The sequence below is a fragment of the Pipistrellus hanaki genome (genome assembly GCF_964339955.1).
Source record: "Pipistrellus hanaki genome assembly, chromosome: 1".
Lineage (NCBI taxonomy): Eukaryota > Metazoa > Chordata > Mammalia > Chiroptera > Vespertilionidae > Pipistrellus > Pipistrellus hanaki.
Genome location: NC_140503.1, coordinates 27,023,951 through 27,046,615, shown reverse-complemented (window position 1 = coordinate 27,046,615; position 22,665 = coordinate 27,023,951). Strand labels below are relative to the sequence as shown.

At 35.8% G+C, this 22,665-nt stretch overlaps 1 protein-coding gene across 18 annotated transcripts in view; it reads left to right on the top strand.

Moving 5' to 3' along the window:
* Positions 1-21,974, top strand: part of GPHN (gephyrin) — a 349,286-nt gene extending 327,312 nt beyond the window's left edge. For all 18 annotated transcript variants that reach the window (XM_084866488.1, XM_084866485.1, XM_084866487.1 and 15 more), the window contains 6 exons: positions 1,888-1,975; positions 9,502-9,575; positions 14,023-14,087; positions 17,643-17,746; positions 19,356-19,452; positions 20,976-21,974. In XM_084866488.1, the coding sequence (XP_084722614.1) occupies positions 1,888-1,975; positions 9,502-9,575; positions 14,023-14,087; positions 17,643-17,746; positions 19,356-19,452; positions 20,976-21,109 (562 nt within the window). In that variant the 3' untranslated portion in view covers positions 21,110-21,974. The remainder of the gene's footprint in view (positions 1-1,887; positions 1,976-9,501; positions 9,576-14,022; positions 14,088-17,642; positions 17,747-19,355; positions 19,453-20,975) is intronic.
* The last annotated feature ends 691 nt before the right edge of the window (positions 21,975-22,665 follow it).

Below are 22,665 nucleotides of genomic sequence, written 5' to 3'. Positions count from 1 at the left end.
GTAGCCTGACTCCAAGTTCACACTCTTAATCTCTGTGCTGTGACACCTCCCGACTAGTTTATCTCTTATAGAGCCTGTTCACCTCTCCATCAATCTCCAGTTCCTTTCCTTGCCTCTGTCACCCCTGAATAAAAAGTGAAATGATGTCCTGGTTAGAATTTTTTTTTTCCTTCTCCTCATCCTCTTCCTCTTACTTGAGTAAATTTCACTACCATGAAAGATTTGGGAGAATATATGCTATCTCACTGAGATATCATTTGACATAAAGTTAACAACAACCTACTAAAGCTAGCTTAAACTAAGAAGGAATTTATGGGAAGATGTAGCCTTATCTCATGGAACCCAAAAGCGAAAATAGGCCCCAAGAGGTAATAAAAGCAAGAACTAGTATATCAGAAGCTAGGATTTCTTCCTTTTTAGACATATGTGTTAGATGTCCAAGGGGAAATAAGGGATACATACCCACCCTTTTCCCACAGGGTGAGAAGGGTGTCATCTTGGACAAATATTCTTCAAAGGGGTCATTTTCTGTACTCTGTCATTTGAAGGGAAATGCAGGTGCCGTGCACATTGCCCAGTTGCTTTTATGGATTAAAAATATTTACTAAACAGGCCTTTTGAGCTATTCCTTGCCTTCCTATTCTTCCGTTAGCCCCAACACTCGTCATTTTGTTTGTTTGTTTCTCACTTATTTAATCCTAAATTAGGCCTTTGCAGCCCTCCTAACATGCAGAGGATAAGACTCTTGACTTCACTCCATCTCTTCTTCAAAGGTCTTTCAAAGGGCTGGTACACTTGTCTTTTTAGTTGACTCTCAGGAATCTGCCTAGTTTCAGTACCTAATATTCATCCTGTCCCTATACCATCTCTAAATGGTTCATATGGTCTCTGCTTTCCTTGTTCTTTTTTTTTTTTTTTTATCTATCCTTTCTTTTCTCAGGAAACACCTACTGGCTCCTCTTATTTTTAGTGAACCTCTCGCACCTATTTCCCGTTAAATGAAGTCAAATTCTTGAGCTTGACAACCCTCCAAGATGTCTTACTCCATCTTTCCCAGTCATTTAAAGTCAAGTCCTTCACTCTAGCTCATTTATTTCCCCCACTGATCTGGAAGCACCACAGGCTTCATCTCAGGCTGATCCTCTTTTCCTATTCCTTTCTACCTATAAAAATCCAGCCCATTTCTCAAGACCTGACTGACTTAGGTTATACAGTAGTCCCTCTAAAGAATCTTACGTGGGCCGAAGCCGGTTTGGCTCAGTGGTAGAGCATTGGTCTGCTGACTGAAAGGTCCCAGGTTCGATTCCAGTCAAGGGCATGTACATTGGTTGCGGGCACATCCGAGGTGGGGGGTGTGCAAGAGGCAGCTGGTCAATGCTTCTCTCTCATCGACGTTTCTAGCTCTCTATCTCTCTCCCTCCTCTCTGTGAAATATCAATAAAATATATTTTTTTTTAAAAAAAGAATCTTACATGGTATCTCCAACACACAGCAAACAAATGTCCTGGTTTGCCTGGGATTTCCTAGGACATATGACTTTTAGTACAAAAGCTGGAATATTCCTAGGCAAATTGGGATGGTCAGGATGACTATCAATACCTCATAATTTCCCCTTATATGTTACCCTGTTAGATAGAGAGCAAAAGAAAAAAGAAGAAAACCCTGTGAAAGTACCAGTAGCCATTACTTCTGTGCTCATAATTCTTTCTCCATATTAAGAGTTATGCTTCTGTTGGGCAGAGACCCTTAGATTCCTACTTTGTACAGAATATAGTGCTGTGCTCAGGTTAATGCCTACTCAGTGAATAACATGGTTTAGTTTAAAGTAGGCACTATATCTAAAACATTTTCCTTGTGTATTAATGTGTTTGTCTTTGTTTTTTCCAGCCCAGATGACTTACTCAATGCCTTGAATGAGGGTATCAGTCGTGCTGATGTCATCATCACATCAGGGGGAGTGTCCATGGGGGAAAAGGTATGAAAAATGGGGATCATGGAAATTTATTTACTATAATATCCTTTCATACAATTGATTAACTGTGATCTGGTAGTTCTCTGGGACATAATGAGACTCCCACAAAGATGAAAACCCATGGGGCTTCAGAATTTTCTGTGCATACAGAAAGGGATGCTGTCTAGGTCAGACAGCTTGCCTCAGAAGCAGCATTGAAAATCCCACAACTTGCATTATGATTTTGGTCTTCCCTTGGAGATTTCTGGGTTTTTGCTCAACCAACCTTAGTACATTAGGACTTCCTTTTATGTAATATTTACTCCCAAGTTAAAACTCCAAGATCCTTCTACTTAAATTTAAATTATAAATGACCTTGCCCCCCTGCTCTCCCACACACATATTTCAAACTTGGTTACTCACAAAGAAGAAAGAGAAGATTATTTATTCCTTTGCCCTACTTGAAAAATAGTCATAATCATAATCATCATAATAATGAAAATAAAATACAAGCATGGATATAACTATATAGGATTTTATAAGACTAAGTATATTTGCCTATGATATATGCTTATTCCTATAAAATTACAATTTGATTATCTCAGTATCATTAAATTTATACATATGTCTAAATGAAATGTGTTGGTCCATGATTATTATTGGATTCATTGAATAATCTTATAAAAGTGAAATATTCTTTACTACGATAACCAACCTTATGTTTGGCACAATAACATTTCAGATCACAAAATATTTGCCAATGTATAATCCCTTTCCATGTTTTTTTATTAAATCTCATATTAATGACTGAACTGAAAATTATAAAAATATTGTCATAATAGCAACTTTTACTAAAATTCATATTTTCCAAATGCTTGATATATTTTTAGCTAGACCTTATGTATATGATTGTTCTTGGATCCTACATTCACTTACTAAGAAGCTGCCTTAAACCATAACCTGACTCTTTGGACGGTGAATTCTCTAGGCTCTGAGAACAAATGTCAGAATTCAATAAAAAATTTGTTATTCCCAGGGAGTATGTCATGTATAACTTATATTGGTTATTCATGAACTTAATTGTAGGACAAAAATTATTTGTCAGACCTAAAGTTTGTCTTTCCTAATATTTCTTAAGAGGCAAGAAGTTTATAACTAACCAAGATGTTATTTATCCTAGGGCTGTCCTCACAATTAAACAGAGCCAATATAGTAAGGCCTATTACTTTTCTTTATAAAGGAGCCAATGAAAATTGACTCTTTCAGAGTTGCTTCCCTCAAAATCTCTCCTCACTGCTACCTGCCTTGTTTCACACAGACTTTTTAAAGAGTTCTTATTTTTATAAAACACTGAAAGTTTCAGATAAACAGAATCTGCTTTTTGTCCTGAAAACTAAAGAATTATATGAATTACTATAAATTTTCTACAACCTGCAAAATTGTAAAATATCTCAAAAACAATGAATGGTGCAGATAACCAAGAAGAATATACTTAGCCTGGATACCCAATAATATTTTTTTTTTGCCTATTTAACAGTCTCTTAAGTTTTCTTAATAGTGTCTCCATTACCTCATCTTATCAAAATAATCACAAATAGTTTTGATCACAAAGAAAAGGGTAGTCTCATAGGCTTACTCTAATTATTTGACAGCAAGACTGTTCATTAATAATATAGGCCTTCTTGAATTTGTTGCAAATTTATAGTTAAACAGCTATAGAATATTAAAACCAATCAACAATATTCTGAACAAATAAATACAGTAAAATCTTTCCTTATAATTTTATTCAGCCCTATATCATTCCCACTCTGCTAGATCTTGGGTTTGCAGCCTGTTTTCATGAAACAATCTGCTTCTATTCTAAAGAGTCCTGGGATTCCTGACTCAGTTCACTGATTCTGTATAAAAGTTATCTAAACTGTATCTAAGCCTGTACCCAAGACTATTCTTTGAAGTATCAGTATTTCAAAGTTCCTCTGACATTCCTTCCTCGTGCTCTGAATCTGCCTTTGTTGCAGACACAAACTATTGACTGAAGCTTATAGCTGAGCCTACTGCAAGCATCAGAGTAAAACAGAAACTCCATAGATAGCAGATACTTAATGGCTATGCATCATTTGATGCTGTAATCAATAATATCAGAATAGAAGATAAGTAAAATTCTCTATTGGGATACAGTATCGAATTTTTTTCTTTTTTTAATGTATTTACTGATTTCAGCGAGAAAGGGAAAGAGAGAAATAGAAACATCAATGAGGAGAGAATCATTGATCAACTGCTTCCTACACACCCCACATTGGGGATCAATCCCACAACCCAGGCATGTACCCTGGCTGGGAATTGAATTGTGACCTCCTAGCTCATAGGTCAACGTTCAACCACTGAGCTACCCCAACTATTTCATAAAATTTTTTATCAGTGTTTTCCCAGAGAGTAAAAGCATAGTGGACAGCTAAGGCATTGTCAAATCTCCAGGCACTTTCCATAAAGCATAAAATTTCTGAAGTAGTTATTTTTATAACATTTTACCTATAAGAATCATGCTTTAGAGCACACTGACTATCTCTTCTCAGATATAATAGCAACCCCCTTCCCATAACACTGTTAAAATTGGGACATTATTGGACAAACCTAATTATTTCTAAACATCTCTTTTTATAAGATGAAAGCACAAATCTTTATGATTTCCTAGAAGACCCTCTAGAAAATTTGAAAGATAGTTTCAGGTGTAAAAGATATTTTTAAGTTTTGTTTTTGTTTTTCTAAATTTAGGCCTGATTTTTATTTTTATTTTTTAAATATATTTTTATTGATTTCAGAGAGGAAGGGAGAGGGAGAGAGAGAGATAGAAACACCAACGATGAGAGATAATCATTGATCGGCTGCCTCCTGCATGCCCCCTACTGGGTATTGAGCCCAAAATTGGGCATGTGCCCTTCAGTCACAGGCCAATGCTTTATCCACTGGGCCAAACCAGCTATGGCTGAACCACAGCTTTTTAATTATTTACCTTACTAACTATAGATAACAGGTTTTCTCACAGACCCTTGGAAACTGCAGGATGTGCTGCAAGAAGAAAAACAGGACTGTAAAAAGATTAGATGCCTTGGAGCCCAGATGGGTCTATTACTCAGGAGAAAAAAAACCCATGTTTTAAATGTAGACCAAGGACGGGACATGCTTTGACTGGATTGCTTTGCCTGCCCTCTGACCCCCTCAGGGTAGGCCTGATTTTTAGAAGGCAAAATCAAAAGAGTTGTCAAAAAAGATTTGGGTACCTGATTTAAATAGGATCATGAGTATCTAAGAAACTACTTAGTTACCTAATTTTCAAACAACAAAGAAGTATTTTAAATCAATCCTCCCATCAAGAACAACTATAAAAGCTATATTAATTTTTTTTTAATTTTTAAATAAAGGAAAAGTTAGGGAAAAAGTGAGCTGCAGAAAATTAAAACTGGAATGCTTTATCATATTTTTCTTCAATGCCTTTACTAATTCCTAAGCCAGGGAGATGGGAGATATGATGGTATTCGAGGCCAAGAAGCCAAGCATAAAGCAGTAAGTAATAAATTAATGAAATGAACAGAATTTTTCAGTCTTAGTGGTTCAGAGCGTGCCATAAAGGAGGGGTCTTAGCAGAAATCTCAGGTTTTCAGTTTAAACCCTTGAAAAGCTTTGTTCTAGGAATAAAGACAAACGGGGGGGGGGGGGGGGGGGGCCTTCTCAAAGACTGAAATTCCCCTCAAATTATCTCAATATGAGATTACCATAGTAATCTTAGTTTACCTTAACTGACTGTCAGAAGCTTCTGGAGGAATATATTATCATTCAGAGCCTTTTCTTTTTTTCCACTTTAATTTTTTTAATTACCAGCTAAAATTACTAAAACACAAATTAAAAAAAAAAAAAACATGGACTTTAAAATATTGTAATTAATATGTTTAATAAAAAGGAATGACATAATGAAGAATTTTACTAGAAAACTAGAATCTACTCATAAGAATTAAATGAAAATTTTAGAAAAGGGATGAAAACACCAATCAGAAAGGATATATGTACCCCTATGTTCATAGCAGCACAATTTACAATAGCTAGGATTTGGAAACAGCCTAGGTGCCCATCAGCAGATGATTGGATAAAAAAAACTATGGTACATCTACACAATGGAATACTATGCTGCCATAAAAAAGAAGGAATTATCATTATTTGCAGCAACCTGGATGGAATTGGAGAACATCATGCTGAGTGAAATAAGCCAGTCAATGAAAGAGAAGCACCACATGACCTCACTCATTTATGGATAATAAAGAACATTATAAACTGATGAACCAAAAGATAGATATAGAGACAGTAAAGCTACAAGCAGACTGTCAAATTATATTATAGCTGGAGGGTAGGGAGATCTGGGGAAGATAAGAGATCAACTGAAGGACTTGTATAGATGCATATAAGTACAACCAATGGACACAAAACTCTGGGGAGGGAGGGCATGTATGGGGGCGGGCAATGGTATATGTACACAGATAATAATTTAATTTAAAAAAGTGCTAGATCAATGATAAAAATAAATAAATTTATTTGTTCAGTCAACCACAAAAAAAAAAAGATAAGAAAAAAGGCATAACAGACATATGAGATATGGTGAAAGGTCTAACATATATGTAATTGAAATCCAGAAGGAAAGGAGAAAGAGTAAGCAGAAGCAACAAGTAAGAAATATTGGCAAAGAGTTTTCTCAAGTTAATAAAAGATATCAAGTCAGAAATTCAAGGAGTTCTGCTAATCTCAATCAGTATAAATAGGAAGAAACCATCCTTAAATAATTATAGCAAAACTACTGAAAGCCAAGGACAAAGAGAGAATCTTACCAAAGGACATATTTCCTTCAAAGAACCAACAGTTAAACTAACAGAAATGATTTAACCAGAAAAATGATGGTACTCAGAAAACACGGGGATGGCATCTATAAAATGCTAAAAAAAAAAAAAAAAAAAAAAAAAAAAAAATCTGTGGAACTGTATATTCAGCAAAAATTTCCTTCAAAAATTAAGATAAGGACATTTTTAGATAAACAAAAACTGAGCAGACCTATACTAAAGCAAGGTTTTTTTGTTTTGTTTTTGTTTTGTTTTTTGGAGTTAAATTATTTTTTTTTCATTTTTTTATTAAGGTATTATATGTGTACATACCTTACCAATCCCCCCACTCCCATACATGCCCTCCCTCCCCAGAGTTTTGTGTCCATTGGTTATGCTTATATGCATGCATACAAGTCCTTCGGTTGATCTCTTATCTCCCCATATCTCCCTCCCCTCCCCACTATAATTTGATAGTCTGTTTGTTGTAAAGCAAGTTTTTAGGCAAAAAGATTATGAAAGCTTGGAAATGCAGAAAGGATTGAAAAGTAAAAAATTAAAAAGGAAAGGGTTAATATGTACGTAAATGTGAGTATTGATTGTATAAAATAATAATACCTTCTAAGGTTTGTAATATATATAAAATCCAGCTGGTGTGGCTTAGTGTTTGAGCATTGACCCACGAACCAGGAGGTCGCTGTTCTATTTCCAGTCAGGGCACATGCCCACATTGCAGGCTGGATTCCCAGTGGGGGACATGCAGGAGGGAGCCAATTGATGATTCTCTCTCATCATTATTGTTTCTATCCCTCTCTCCCTCTCCCTTCCTCTCTCTGAAATCAATAAAAAACATATAATAAATAAATATAAATAATAAAATATATATCATCTGTATAGTATATGTAGAAAAGATATATAGCATACTTAAAATGTATATGAAATTTGTGGTACATTATAGCACAAAAAGCAGAGAGGAATTAGTGGAGTTAACATGTTTTAAATTTCTTATAATGCCTGGCAACTCACAAAAATAACAAATTATGGTAGACTGTGATAAGTCAAAAATGCATATTGTAATCTCAAATAATGATCAAAGATTGTATAACTGACAAGCTAATAGAAGAGAAAGAAATTTAAACAAAAACAAAAAAATGGTGTCATTCTACATTTAAATAATGAATTGTCTGATACTTATAAGCAGCACACTTCAAATGTAAGGACACAGCTAATTGAAAATTAAAAGTTAGGAAAAAATTATAATGAAACAGAGCAGGTGTAGCTCTATTGATATCCAAGAAAATTAGGGTAAAAAGAATTACTAGATATTAAGAAGGACATTTCATATTTAAATGTTTCAATTCATCAGGAAAATATAACTGTTCTAAATTTATTGCACCTAAAATATAGCCTCAAAATAAATATCCAAACCCAGAAATTCAGAGAAGGCTGAGAAGATGACTGAGACTGAGATAAGAGAAGGGTGGAGAGAGGAAGATAAGAAGAAGTATTCCAGATAGAAGGAAGAACATTTTTAACAACTGGAGGCAAGAAAGCTTTATAAACTTGAAAACTTGCTGATAGGAAGAAAAGTAGTGGGAGGGAGGGAGATTGAGATTGATTGATTAATTGATTGATTGAGGACGGCAATAGGTGAGAAGAAGATTGCTTGATGAGAGAAAGTATTGGTAAAAAGGAGCTAGAAAATATAAGAATCTTATATATTAAAATATGAGACGTTTTCCTGAAGACGAAGAGGTTCTTCAAGTATCATGTAGTGACTTCATGAAATTGTTTTCAGGAGATTTCTTTTATAGTGCCCCATAGCTTATGAAATACTTAAAATTTTAGGAGGTTATTAGATTCACCCTTGGATTAGTGAACAAGACACTTTGTAATAGATCAAGAGGTTGAGAAATTTTAAGGACCACTGTTTTGGGTTGGTTTTTTTTTGGGGGGGGGGGCGGGGGGGGGTTGTCTGTCTGTCTGTCTGTAAAACCAACTGCAGGGCAATGTTGCTTTTCTTTTCCAAAGATCAGGTATTGTCAGATCACTCTCAGTTGGTCATGGCCTGAGTTGGTTGTGTTTTTGCTAGCAATTGTGCTAACAATTAAACTCCATGACTTTCTGTTTAGTACTCCATCCTACTTTGTATTTATGTTGGTTTATTTAGAATTGCAATCTGTAGGCCAATGCCCAAGTCTATCCTGAAAAAATGTACATTATTTTAAATCCATTAAGCAGATTAGTGTAAGATGCATACACATGGCTTCCTTGCCCAGGCACAACTTCTTAAGCCATATTTGTTAACATCCTTTCTCAGATGTTAATTCTGTCTTTAAAGAGAGACAATAACCCACCAAGTAATGACTTCTATGCTAATGTGGTTATTTGGTTTATTAGCTAAGTACTCCTACTAGGATGCATTTTTTATAACGACAAGAGCATTATCTCTTTTGTTCAAGGCAATATCCCCTATACCTAGATTGGTACTCAGAATACACCAAGTGCTTAATATATATTTATTGAATGAATAAATGAATGACTGAGAAATGAATATATGTCTTATGCAAAGTCAACTTCACTAAAATAAGGTGGTTTTTTATTTTAATCTTATAAATTCATTTTATCTTCATCTTGAAAGTCTGGTATTCACATGTCTGAAAATAAAGTGATTCTTTTTCATATTTGCAGGATTATCTCAAGCAGGTGCTGGACATCGATCTTCATGCTCAGATCCATTTCGGCAGGGTTTTTATGAAACCAGGGTATGAGAATAATCTTGTTATGTCATATATGGGTTTGGTTTGGCTTGCTTTAACTAACAAAGCTTTAAACGCTTTCTTATATAGTCTATGATGGATTACCTATTTTAATAAAAGAAATATTATAGTAATAGAATTCTTTGCACTAATGCAGCTCCTATCTGAAATGGGTATTCATCTTCCTATGAATCACTGAGTTTGGTATAAACAAAGCAAAGCAACTTACCAAACCTTTTTCCCTTTAATTCCTGTGTCTAGTTCCTGCTTTCTCTTTTTCTCTTTCTCTCCATACTGATTCTTTGTCTCTCTTTAAAAACATTTCAAAATGAAAATTCTCAAACATACACATAAGTAGGAAGTACATTAAAGCCCCCATGAACCCATCACCTAGGTTCTGTAGCTATCAACATTTTTTCCGTCATTGCTTTATCAGCCCATCTCACACCTTGTTGGGGGGACAAAGGGCTAGATTATAATAAAGCAAATTCTAGACATGTCATTTTTATATATATCTCAAATAATAGCAGCAGCAGCAGTATCCTCTTATGTAATCACAGTAGTATTACCTCATCTAACAAAATAAATAAGAATACCTTAACATCTAATACCCTGATCATATTCAAAATTCTCCTATGTGTTAAGAAAAAGAATGCCTTCTTATAATTGTTTTGTTTGCATTAGGATTCAGGTCAGTGCACTCATTGTTTTTGGCTGTTAAAGAACATTTACTGTCCCCCTCCTTTTTTGTCATGCCATTGACTTGTTGAGGAAACTGAGTCATTTGTCCTAAACAAATGGATTGAGCTGATTGTTTCTTTGTGGTGGTATTTAATTTGTCCGACACTCTCTCCAGAATATTCTATAGACTGGAAGTTAGGTCTAATGGCTTGATTAGATAAAGATTCAACTTTTTTTTCTTTGTGAGAATACTTAGTAAGTAGTATTTTATACTGCTTCTTACTACCTCCCAGGAGGAAATAAAAATAACCAAATACTAAGATCTTGCACATATCCTAAAAACTAATAACTCCCTATGGAAGATCTGATGAAAATTCTACAATCAATTGTAAATCTTTAAAGAACATTAAACATTGGTGTTGATGAAATATGTGTGGCCATGTCTTCAAGCAGTTGTCTATCTATTCAGACACCTGCTACTCTGTAAATCTTTGGTTCCCTATTTAAAGGCTCAGTGTGTGGGTGAGCTTTCCATCACCACCTCCATGCCGTCAGGGACAATAACAATAGTGCTGTAGTTCAGAATTATACTCTGCTGGGGCCCATGTGAACTCCAAGAGAGAGTAGAGGTGAGACTGTTAGGAACTGTGGGAACTATTACCATATTCCAGAGCCTTTTTTTAAGTGTCCCTAGCCCTTGTAATCTCCCTGATTTATTGGGTACTCGTGTCAGTTCTAAGATAGCGATCAGGCTTTGCTTCCATGACTTTGCCAATTAAGTATGAAGTTAAGATTATCCCTAAAGTTTTCTTTACAACTTTATAGAACTTAAAATTATTGGCATTTTAATTCTGTAGTTACTCCAATATGGCTGCTACTGACAAGGTTCTTTTATTATTGAAGTTGTTGGATTTGGATCATTCTTGTTAGGAATATTTTATCTTAAGCAAGTATTGCTATGGTATGGGTTCATGGGCTTTTTCTTTTCCTTTCCCTGTGGGCCATACAAATTTGATTAGAATACAGAAGACATCTCAAAAATATATCAATGTGCTTCTCACTAACCCCCAAAGTTAAATCAATTATTTCCTTTGCAGTGAGAAAAAAGCTGGCATTACTTGCCCTCGCCGCTAGAAGAGAATTATCTGTTCAATGTATATTTAAATTAATATCAGCACCTGTGATGTATAATTTAGTACTCTTTTTATATATTTTTATTATTTTTTTACACAGAGGAAGAGAGAGGGATAGAGAGCTAGAAACATTGATGAGAGAGAAACATCAACCAGATGCCTCCTGCACATCCCCCACTGGGGATGTGCCCACAACCAAGGTTCATGCCCTCGCCCGGAATCAAACCTGGGACCCCTCAGTCCGCAAGCCGACGCTCTATCCACTGAGCCAAACCGGGCAGGGCTAATTTAGTACTGTTTTTATTTTCAGACTTTTATTTACCACTTACTTCAACTTTAGGACTTAATCAGTTCCCTTAAAGTCAGTCCCTGTGACTTCACTCATTGTATAAGTTCTGTTACATTCTCATCTCGGAGGGGAATTGAACAATAAGTGTTGAGTTACAAGGAAACGGTTTCCCAGAGCTTAAAAAGACTTCACAGTCTAGCAATAGGACCCTCATGACAGCAATGCATGATAACAAAGTGTTTTGTTGTATTGAAATCTTTTTTAAATTAGTGCCTTTAGATAAATCATAGTACCTGTCTGCAAGATGCAAGATGATTTGAATTGGCTTTAAGTACAGTAGATGGAAGGTGTTATACATTCCCTCTTATTATGCATGTTAGTTTACTAGAGTAAAGTGGTTTAGAAGTTTAAATGGGCTTATACTTGTCTAAAGGTAAGATTTTAAAGGTAATTGTGCCTAATAGTACAAGAACAAATATAAAAGCCAGAACACTTTAGTCTTGCTCTTCCCACATACAGTGCATTTAGAATGTAACTAATCTCTTTCATTTTAAACACAGAGAAACTCAAAAAAAAAGCATTTGTATTATTATCAACCAGATCTACCAATCACAATTTTTATGGGTCATCTACAGTGAACATACGTAGCTGTTTTTGAGAATGCATCTTGGAAATTATTTTCATCATACAGTAACAATCATTGTCAAATAACCTATCCATAAATCGATATAACAATCTAATCTCATCTTTCTAAAGCACATCAAAGAATCAGAAAGCCCCAAAAAACACTCTCAGAGTAGTCAAAAATAGATGTTATGAAGTCTATATACAGCCTACCCTATATACAGAGCCTCATCAAATTATGAGTCATACAGTTAGACAAAGCTTGGTTCAAATCTTTATTTCCCCATTTAGTAGCTGAGTGATTTTGGTGGGGCATTGTTAATCTCTCTCTCAGTTTTCTCATCTATAAAATGGGATAATCATCACCTCATGAGATTACTGTGAAAATTAAATAATAGATGTAATTAATAGATCTTTTAAAGTAGTAACTTTTATTGTTATTATTATCATTCTAACAATATAACTATTATTCCTACTCTCTAGTTCCCAAACCTACGCAAGCTTTAAGGGTCAAGATAATGACAGTATAGCATTAAGGGAAGCCACAGAAAAAAAACACTAGTGAAAAAAAACAACAAAAAAAAATTCAGATGCCCTGACCGGTGGCGCAGCTGGTTAGAGCACTGGCCCATACACCAAAAAAAGTCCAGGTTTGATTCCTGGTCAGGGCACATACCTAGGTTGTGGGTTTGATACCTGGTCAGAGTGCGTATGGGAGGCAACGAATGTTTCTCTCTCGCATCTATGGTTTATAAGTGAAAAGAACACATAATACCCTTGTGACCCAAAATCACTGTAATTATAGAAGAGTAAATTGATAATAATGGCTGTAAATCATTATATATATATATATATATATATATATATATATATATATATATATATAATCCATTTTTGAAAGATCAACCTGCAAAAACAATAAAAATAAAACAAATTTGGGTGCTTAAAAAGATAATTTTTCAACTATATGGAAACTTCATCACTCCCTAAGGATTCTACATCACTCAAGTTTCATTAATACAATAAAAATTTTAACTGAAATTCTATGTAAAGGATAGTAAATAGAAAACAATTACTATTCTTAACTTCCCACTTTCTCCATGCCACTCACACTTACCCCTCACCAATACCTCTCATGCTAAAGATTCATGTCAGAAACTTGGGTTATAATGTGGGAATTTTCTATATTATTATTGCTTTAATTGTATTCTAGTTATGGGGTTTTTTTATTTATTTTGACATTTCAAAACAATCCTTTTATAGGAGGGAGGTTCTTATGTTTATTGCTGAGTTCAGTATTAAAGGGTTGAGAAATACTCCTTTTTGAGCAATAGGCAGTTATCAGATAGGCATGTATTATGAGGTAATCTTCTGATAATAAGAATGATGGTTATGAATCACCAGCAACAATAGTATAGACATCATTAGCTAGGTGGGTAGAGAAACTCAAGGACTTGGGATACTTATCTATGACACTGGCAGGAAGTGGAAAAAGCAAGCTACAGAAAACCAAGGAGTTTCATTACTTGAAAATAGTAGATGCTAAAAACAAATTAATTTACATGCTCCTGAAACACTTCAGGATATAAATATTTAAAGAATAAACAGAGAAGTATTTTTATATGACAAGCTTTCTATTAGAAGAACCGTGTAACAAGAAAACTGGAGTACTGAATTTACCTGTCATACTATTTGAAGAACTGATAATCTCTTTTTTTTTCTCTAGCCTGCCAACGACATTTGCAACTTTGGATATTGATGGTGTAAGAAAAATAATTTTTGCACTACCAGGTAAGAATAATTGAAACAGTTTATTTTGTCTTTTCTGAAAAAAAAAATGACCAAAAATGTTTTTGAATCCCAAGTGACCAGTCCCCTATCAGAGTACTTGATTTGGAATCTAAATGGCCTGGGCTCAAGTCCCAGCTTTACTCACTTGGATGAATCACTTAACTTCACTGAAGGTGTTTCTTCATCTATAAAATGGGGCTAGTTACTCCTTCTCAGGGTTGGTGTGAAAGTCAAGTTGGATATTTCAAAGCACATTCCAAACCTTAAAATGATAACCAATTATTAGCTGTCACTGGATCTTTCTGGGGCACCTGCTTTTCCTTACAGGAGATTGGTCAAAGTTAGCAGCCTAACCGTGTCCCACAGGTTCAAAGGGCTATGAACCACATATGCAAATGCTAGAACAAAAAACACAAAATTGCTTTTGGTTTTGGCCAAATTTGGACCAGTGAGAGGGGGGTGAACGACGTGGAAGGAGGGGTATTGGTACTTCTCAGCCAGATCCCATCAGTCTGACCACATCACTGTCCTCACCCTCACTGCCAAGTGAGCAGAAACTCACAGGTTCGGATGGTTATTTCAGCAGGGAAGAGGATGTGAATAACACTTTTTAATGTATTTCTGTATTCTCTAAAAAGCCAGTGGTTCCGTTCATAAGGACTTTTAAATTCAGCTTTTTACCCATTTTTTGGCTGTCTATTTAAAGCCGTGCTTTTAAAGCCATTACTAATCTTGAAAAATCTAAAGCAGTTGAGAAGTTTTGTATATCTTCTTGTTGTTGTTTTTTCCAACTTTAACAAAATTATCCTCTAATCTGTAACAGTGTCCCATTCTCTTTTTTTGACCCAGGTTCCTTCAGAAAATAACCTACTTACTTGTTTTATAACCTACTTACTCCTTTGAGATATCTATTTGCTTTTTGTATAAAATAAGTCTCATAATAGAGATATAAAGAAAAGAAAGCAGGCAGGAAAAATATAGGACTTAAAAATCATTTTAAAGCCCCAAAGAGTTTATAAGCAAAAAAAGAGATTAGATTTCTATCAAATAGGAAATTTTAAGAGAGAGGACATGTAAGGAAAGTAGTCTTCAAAATTTATTTAGTATAGAACTCCTTGGGGCCTTTAATATATCCTTAAATATTCTAAAAACCATTATATGAAAATATGATCCTCTGCCTGGCTTTAATTTGCCTAGAAGACACTGTTTACTTTGTCTACAGAAGCTATGACTCAGCCTATAGCCCATCACTGACAAAAGGTTGTTACAGTGGGAGACTAGTTCACCATTACCGAGGAAGTACTGTTTGTCTACCAAAAAAGTTATAATTTACCTATATTCAAATTATTACTTTCATTTGAAATTTTCTCTGCTCAGCCTAAATAAACCTAAAGAGGGCAGCAGGAGTTCACATGTTCATATTGTAAATCCAGCAAAGCGGTTCCTTTTACAAGGATTTTAAAATTCAGAATTGTATTTCTGCTTTCCCAAGGTCCATGCATTTAAAGCCATTACTAAGCTTTATAAGTTTTAAAGCAGTTTAAAAGTTTTGTGTATCGACTTGCTATTTTTGTAACTTTTTAAAATTCCTGAATAACACATTCACTGTCAAAACTTTAGAAAATGGTAAGTATTAAGAAATGTTATTCATAATCCTCTTTCCCCTGAAATAACCACTATCTACAATTTTTATATCAGTCCTTCCAGTACTATTTTCATAGAGTAATTTTATAAAGCAATAGCAATTATAAGAATTCTATAATCATTGTTAAATGAACTGTGTTGTGTGTGTTTTCCAGAAAAAAAAAAACGTTTATTTGTATTTTTGAGGCGAGATAAGCAATTGATTTTTTTTTTTTTTTTTAAGTATTACGTATGTCTCCTTTTCCCCCGATTAATCTCTCCCCATCTTGGATCCTTGGCCAATTCCCATCCCCAGGACAAGCCCCCACCGCCCCAGTGTCCATGTCCAATGGTTATGCTAATATGTATGCATACAAATCCTATGGTTGATCTCTTAGCACACACCCCACTCCTGCCTATTAAGTCTATAGTTCTGTTGGGCAACTCATTTGCCATTGAAATAATAAGTATCACTCATCACCTTTTATAACTTAAAAAATGATATTCTTAACTACTTTGTAAGTAGAAGAAAATTAAAAGTATGATTTTAGCTAATAAGAGGCTAAATCAACCATTGCCTTTTACTTTAATGATACAATTAGCAGCACATAGCCAGGCCAAGGGGAACTAAAAATCTAATAGCCCATCATATATCTCCAATATATACATACATTTTTACATACAACTGTATGAAAGTATTAATAAAAACAGAATTTTAGAACCAGAAGAATATTGAGAATCATATAGTCCAATCTTTATTTTGTGAATGAGTTAAGTTAGACTCAAAAAGGTTTGGAACTCACCAGGATCACACAGCTTGGTTAGGTAATGTACCACACAAGAAACTACTATAAATGTGTTTTTTTCAGTCCGGTCATTTTTTCACAACCTACCTATCTTTAAAGTGCATGACATAATCAGATTCCTTCTTGGGGAGGTACAATTGAATTTCTCAAATTTTTATTATAACTCTAAAAGAACTTGGTGTTTGAATTACTCCACTCAGCCTGCCAGAACAGAATACCACAGACTACATAACTGGATTGTAGATAACAGAAATCTGTTTTCTCACAATTCTACGGGCTCTATGGACACAAATTTAGTTTCTATTGAGGTTTTTCTTCCTGGCTTACAGATGGCTACCTTTTCCCTATGCCCTCAGGTGGCCTTTCCTCTGTGCACAGACGCTCATAATGTCTCTTCCTCTTTTTATAAGGGCACCAGCTCTATTGAATTAGGGCCTCACCCTTATACCTCATCTAATTTTAATTACTTCTCTACAGGTCCTATCTCCAAATAAAGTCACGTTGGGGGATAAAACTTCAACAAATGAATGGGAGGGGAAACAACACAACTCAGTCGATGCAATATTTATCTTCAAGTCCTTCACATTTTAAATTATTTAGTTTTCTTTTTTAAACTTAAAGAAATGTCTCTGTGTAGGGGAATATGGATATTTCTTTATGCTTTTCCTACTTTCTAATTTTCTTTGTATTGAGCATATATTACTATGGAAGTTTTCAAATATATTAATAATGACAAGTAGACAACTATAAAAAAGGGAGAGGGTGAATGGGTAGACATCTGTAATATTGTAAACAATAAAAAAAAATAGCAAATAGAAACTGCTTTAAAACTTACCAAGATTGGTAAAGGTTTTCAATGTATAGCTCTCACAAAAGAAGAAATAAATGGTGTTAACCAACCTCTGGATATCAGAAGTCTGCGTTTCATTGGTAGACCCAGAAGATTGCACCATCTATGGCATTTGGTTGACTATACGTCTCTATTCTGGCATCCTTTTTGGTTCAAGGGGATTCAGAAGAGAAAGACAAGTAACCATGTCACCATGATAACCTAGAGGTATAGACAGTCATAATTGTTGGGTAAATTGTATGTGGATACTACAATAACTGCGTGGTTGACTTTCAGGGAATCCTGTGTCAGCCGTGGTCACCTGCAATCTCTTTGTTGTGCCTGCACTGAGAAAGATGCAGGGCATCTTGGATCCTCGGCCAACCATCATCAAAGCCAGGGTAATGTTTTCTAATGACCAGGAACCAAAATAGAAGCCTCGTAACAATTAAGATATGATCTAGATATAGAAACATCTCAAGTTTCATATTAGTTTTGAGAGGAAATGGGTTTATAGTCTCTCCTTTGTGATAGAAAATAGGGGGAAAGGACCCTTTTATTCCCCTCCCACATTATTTCATGACTTCTAATGTGAACAATTTTCTCCAGCAAAAAAATCCATATGGTAATAGAGATACAATGACAATTTGATGCAACTGATTCTTGTTTCTTATATTAATATGAATATCTCCTTCAAAACAACCCCATTTTGTAGATGAACAAACAGGTGTCAGAAAACAGAATAAACTTGCTAGTTCAGCCATCAGTTAGCAGTAAAGCTGGAAGTAGAACCTAGGTATGGGTAACATTCCACTGTAACATCTGTTCCACTGTACTGCTATAAATCAATCGGTGCATTGTTGCGGGGGGGAACCTGCTTAAACACTTAGCAGATCACACAGTCATATGAATAGCTTTTGTAGTTAGCACTTGAAAACACACAGAGAGATATTTAAAGAGATATTTTTGCCCTCAAACACAAAATAATTTAAGAATAATGCAAGTTAAACCCCAACTGATATGAAATAGAGTATAAACATAAGCAAGATTAAATGAAAGAGTGGAGTGTGATTTAATACTGAATTATATTCTACATTTCAGAGGAAACGCATGGATTGTCAGAATGAATAATTAGCATACTTAAAAACATAGTCACCAGAATGGATTGGACATAGACTTAACTTAAATCAAAATTTTCAATTTTAATTATATCATCCAATCTAAACAATATCTTTGTTAGAGCTAAAGCCTTTCTAAATCATTTTAAGGTGAAGTGATTTAAATTATTATTATGCTAATAAAAAATGTTAATTCTTGTTCTGGCCAGCGTGGCTCAGTTGATTGAGCATTATTTCATACACCTAAAGGTTACCAGTTCAATTCCAGGTCAGGGCACATGCCTGGGTTGTGGGCTTCATCCCCAGTAGATGACAGGCAGGAGGCAGTGTAACAATGTTTCCCTCACATCAATGTTTCTCTTTCTTCCTCTCTTTTTCTCTCTCTCTAAAATCAATGAAAATATATTTTTTAAAATTAGACCCAATCTTTTCATCTGCCCCTTCCCACAGTATAAATACCAATTTCTTGGCCTTCATTTCTCTTTTTATCAGAGCAACCCAACCTCTGGATTTTCTGTATTAAAAATATAAGGTGGGCTGTACCTGGTTTGGCTCAGTGAATAGAGCATCAGCCTGAGGACTGAAGGGTCCCAGGTTTTATTCCAGACAAGGTTGTGCACTTGACCCCCAATGGGGGCATGCAGGAGGCAGCCAATCAATGATCCTCTCTCATCATTGATGTTTCTATCCCTCTTCCCTCTCCCTTCCTCTCTGAAATCAATAAAAATATTTTTTTTAAAGAATATAAGGTAGCAGTGGTGGAAAAAGCAGAATACCAAGTTATTTTTCATGTCCACTCTATCTATTCTTTGCACAACTTCCACCACCCTCTAGTTCTAAGAGATGATCCAAAAATTATCAAATTTGTTTTGTCTTCCTCTTTATTCTATAGTTATCATGTGATGTAAAACTGGATCCTCGCCCAGAATACCATCGGTGTATACTGACTTGGCATCACCAAGAACCACTGCCTTGGGCACAGAGTACAGGTTAGTCATTTACACCTACAGGTACATCTGCGTACTTATTCTGCTAAAACTACATGTATATAACTTCTTTCCTTGGGTATACCCAATTTGGAATTATTATATATTTTCCTCTTTGGAAGATTAGATGAATTAAATATTCTTAAACATACAGTATAACAGGACAAAAGAATAAAAAAAATTATAAGTTTTTGTTATCCATGGAGCCATGTTTTCTAGATAACCATTTGAAAACAAATCTATAATTGCGAGCAATTTCTATATATTAGTTCGTCCAGTAAGTTCTGAGCATAATTTTTGTTGTAGGAAAAAGAAGGACTGTGGCTATGCCACCTTGAAACATGAGAATAAAGCCCAATCATAATGTGATTCTCTAGAGCCTCCACCTAGATATTAGTAAAATTTGAGGACTAAGAAATCAATATTGATAATTTAGAGTTCTATAGTTACCTCTTCTAGACTTTAAACTTTTATCCCCAACTTTTCTAGTCATATTTTACCTAACTTTTGATGTAACTCCAGTAAAATTATACTGCCCTTGAAACAAAAGTCCTGTCAAGTGTAGATATCAACTAACAATGTGACTAAGTACAGGGGCCTTGCCATAAGAAAGTAGGACTCTAAGCAAGTTACCTCAACACATTTGAGTCTTGTGAGAATTCAATAAAATTGTTAAGTAAGCTCCACCAGTGTGTTTCAGTGATTGAGCATCGACCCATGCACCAGGAGGTCACTCGTTCAATTCCTGGTTAGGGCTCATGCCTGGGTTGCAGGCTCGATTTCCATCAAGGGGCCTGTGGGAGGCAATTGATCTATGATGTTTCTCTCTCATCAATATTTGTATCTCGCCGAAACCGGTTTGGCTCAGTGGATAGAGCGTCGGCCTCTGGACTGAAAGGTCCCGGGTTCGATTCCGGTCAAGGGCATGTACCTTGGTTGCAGGCACATTTCCAGTGGGGGATGTGCAAGAGGCAGCTGATCGATGATTCTCTCTCATTGATGTTTCTAACTCTCTGTCCCTATCTCTTCCTCTTTGTAAAAAAACAATAAAATATATATATTTGTATCTCCCTCTCAAATCAATAGAAACATTTCTTTTTAAAACATGGTTAAGTAAAGTGCCTACCACCTTGTCTGGCACTTAGTAAATACTTCTAAAGAAATGGCAGCCGTGCTGTTACTATCATTATTTTAATAGGTTTTAAACATCTTTCTTTTCAGACACACATAATAGTTCAGCATGAAGAGGAAAATCAAAATCATGTGGTGTTTTGCATAATTCTATGAATTCCTGGTTTATTCTTTTGAGCAATAATTTCTAATGTTTATTTTTAGAGTTTAGTGGCAAGGTAGTAGAGTAAAGTAGCAAGGCTACCTGAAAAGAATACTGGGAAGTCTGATCATCTCTCTTCCTCTTGAAGACCTATGTTTCTATTCATGAGTTCTTACTTTGGAAGGCACTAGACGGGCTCCAGATGGATCCACAGTGATGCTTCTGCTGCTGCAATGAGAGTATTTCTTTCTAGGTAATCAGATGAGCAGCCGTCTGATGAGCATGCGCAGTGCCAATGGATTGTTGATGCTACCTCCAAAAACAGAGCAGTACGTGGAGCTCCACAAAGGCGAGGTGGTGGATGTCATGGTCATTGGACGACTATGATGGTCACCAGCGGAGAAAGCTTTGATGCATGTCCACATATCATTGACTGTATCCTGTAATATGCAACGGCACAGCTAGTTTTTCTGATTTGGATAAAAGTTGATCTGTATAGTCAACATCTTGAACTATATTTCAAAAGAATTTAAATACCTTTTAAAGAAAAAAAACACCTAAAAATAAATCTTAACAGATAACTCTATTCTGATTATATCAAAGCAAATTTTTCCTTTCTTGCAAATTGCTTTGTGTGTTCAATGCTAGGTCTGATAGCGATAGCTTTTAGTAGACAGCAGTAGGTGCCTGCAGAACTTGTGTTTTTCTCATCTTTAAACAACTACTTATGCTCTCAAATCAAGGCTGTCTGCTTATTTATACTAGTGTAGGCAACACTTGGATTCCCTTCTTAGTATGCTTCATAACCGCTTTCCAGAGAGCTTTCGCTTGTTCTTTATCATGTATCTCGTGTTTATGTGCACAGTGCCAACAGAAGAGCGACTGGGGGAGGCCCTGCCCTGCCTCCAGGAGAGCCATCCCTCACAGAGCTTCCAGGAAGTTTCTCACCCCAGGAGCCTCATGGCACAGTACTCTTGGGCAGTAACTGGATACCTTTTATTTGAACAATCTAACTGGGGGGAAATGCTTCCTTAAGTGCTGACAGCCTTTTTAACCAATACATTTAAAATTGTACAGAAAAAAATATAAAATCAAAGACTGATCTTGTACAGATATTAGTGTTACCAGCATTCATGTGGAAATCAAGAGCAAAGAAAAAATAATGATAAACAACTCTGTACCATAACATTTTCTGTAATGATACTGAAACTTAATGAATAAAAAAAAAAAATCCTTGATCATTATATAAAAATCCATTGTGTTGGCCTTGTTATTGAACATTATCATGTATTCTGATGGGGTTCTGCCTGGATGAAATGCATATTTAAGATGACTCAGCAAGATTAAGTGATATAAAGGAGATGTAAAATATGGCTTTATATAACTACTGGAGGCCCGGTACATCAAATTCATGCATGGGGGAGGGGGCGTCTACTCAACCCAGCCTGTACCCTCTTGCAATCCAGGACCCCTCAGGAGATGTCCAACTGCAGGTTTAGGCCTGATCCTGCAGGGATCCCTCGAGGATCAGGCCTGAACCGGCAGTCAGACATCCCTCTCACAATCCAGGACTGCTGGTTCCTAACCGCTTGCCTGCCTACCTGCCTGATTGACCCTAACCACTTTGCCTGCTTGCCTGGTTGCCCCTAACCACTCACCTGCCTGCCTAATCACCCCTAACCACTCTGCCTGCCTGCCTGATCACCCCTAACCACTCTGCCTGCTTGCCTGCCCCTAACTGCTTACCTGATTGAAAACACTCTGCTTGCCTATCTGATCACCCATAATCACTCACCTGACTGCCTGATTGCCCCTAACCACTCACCTGCCTGCCTGATCATCCCTAACCACTCTGCCAGCCTGCTTGATCACCCCTAACTGCTTGTCTGCCTGCCTGATTGCCACTAACCGCCTCTGCCTCAGCCCCCACCTTCATCCAGAAG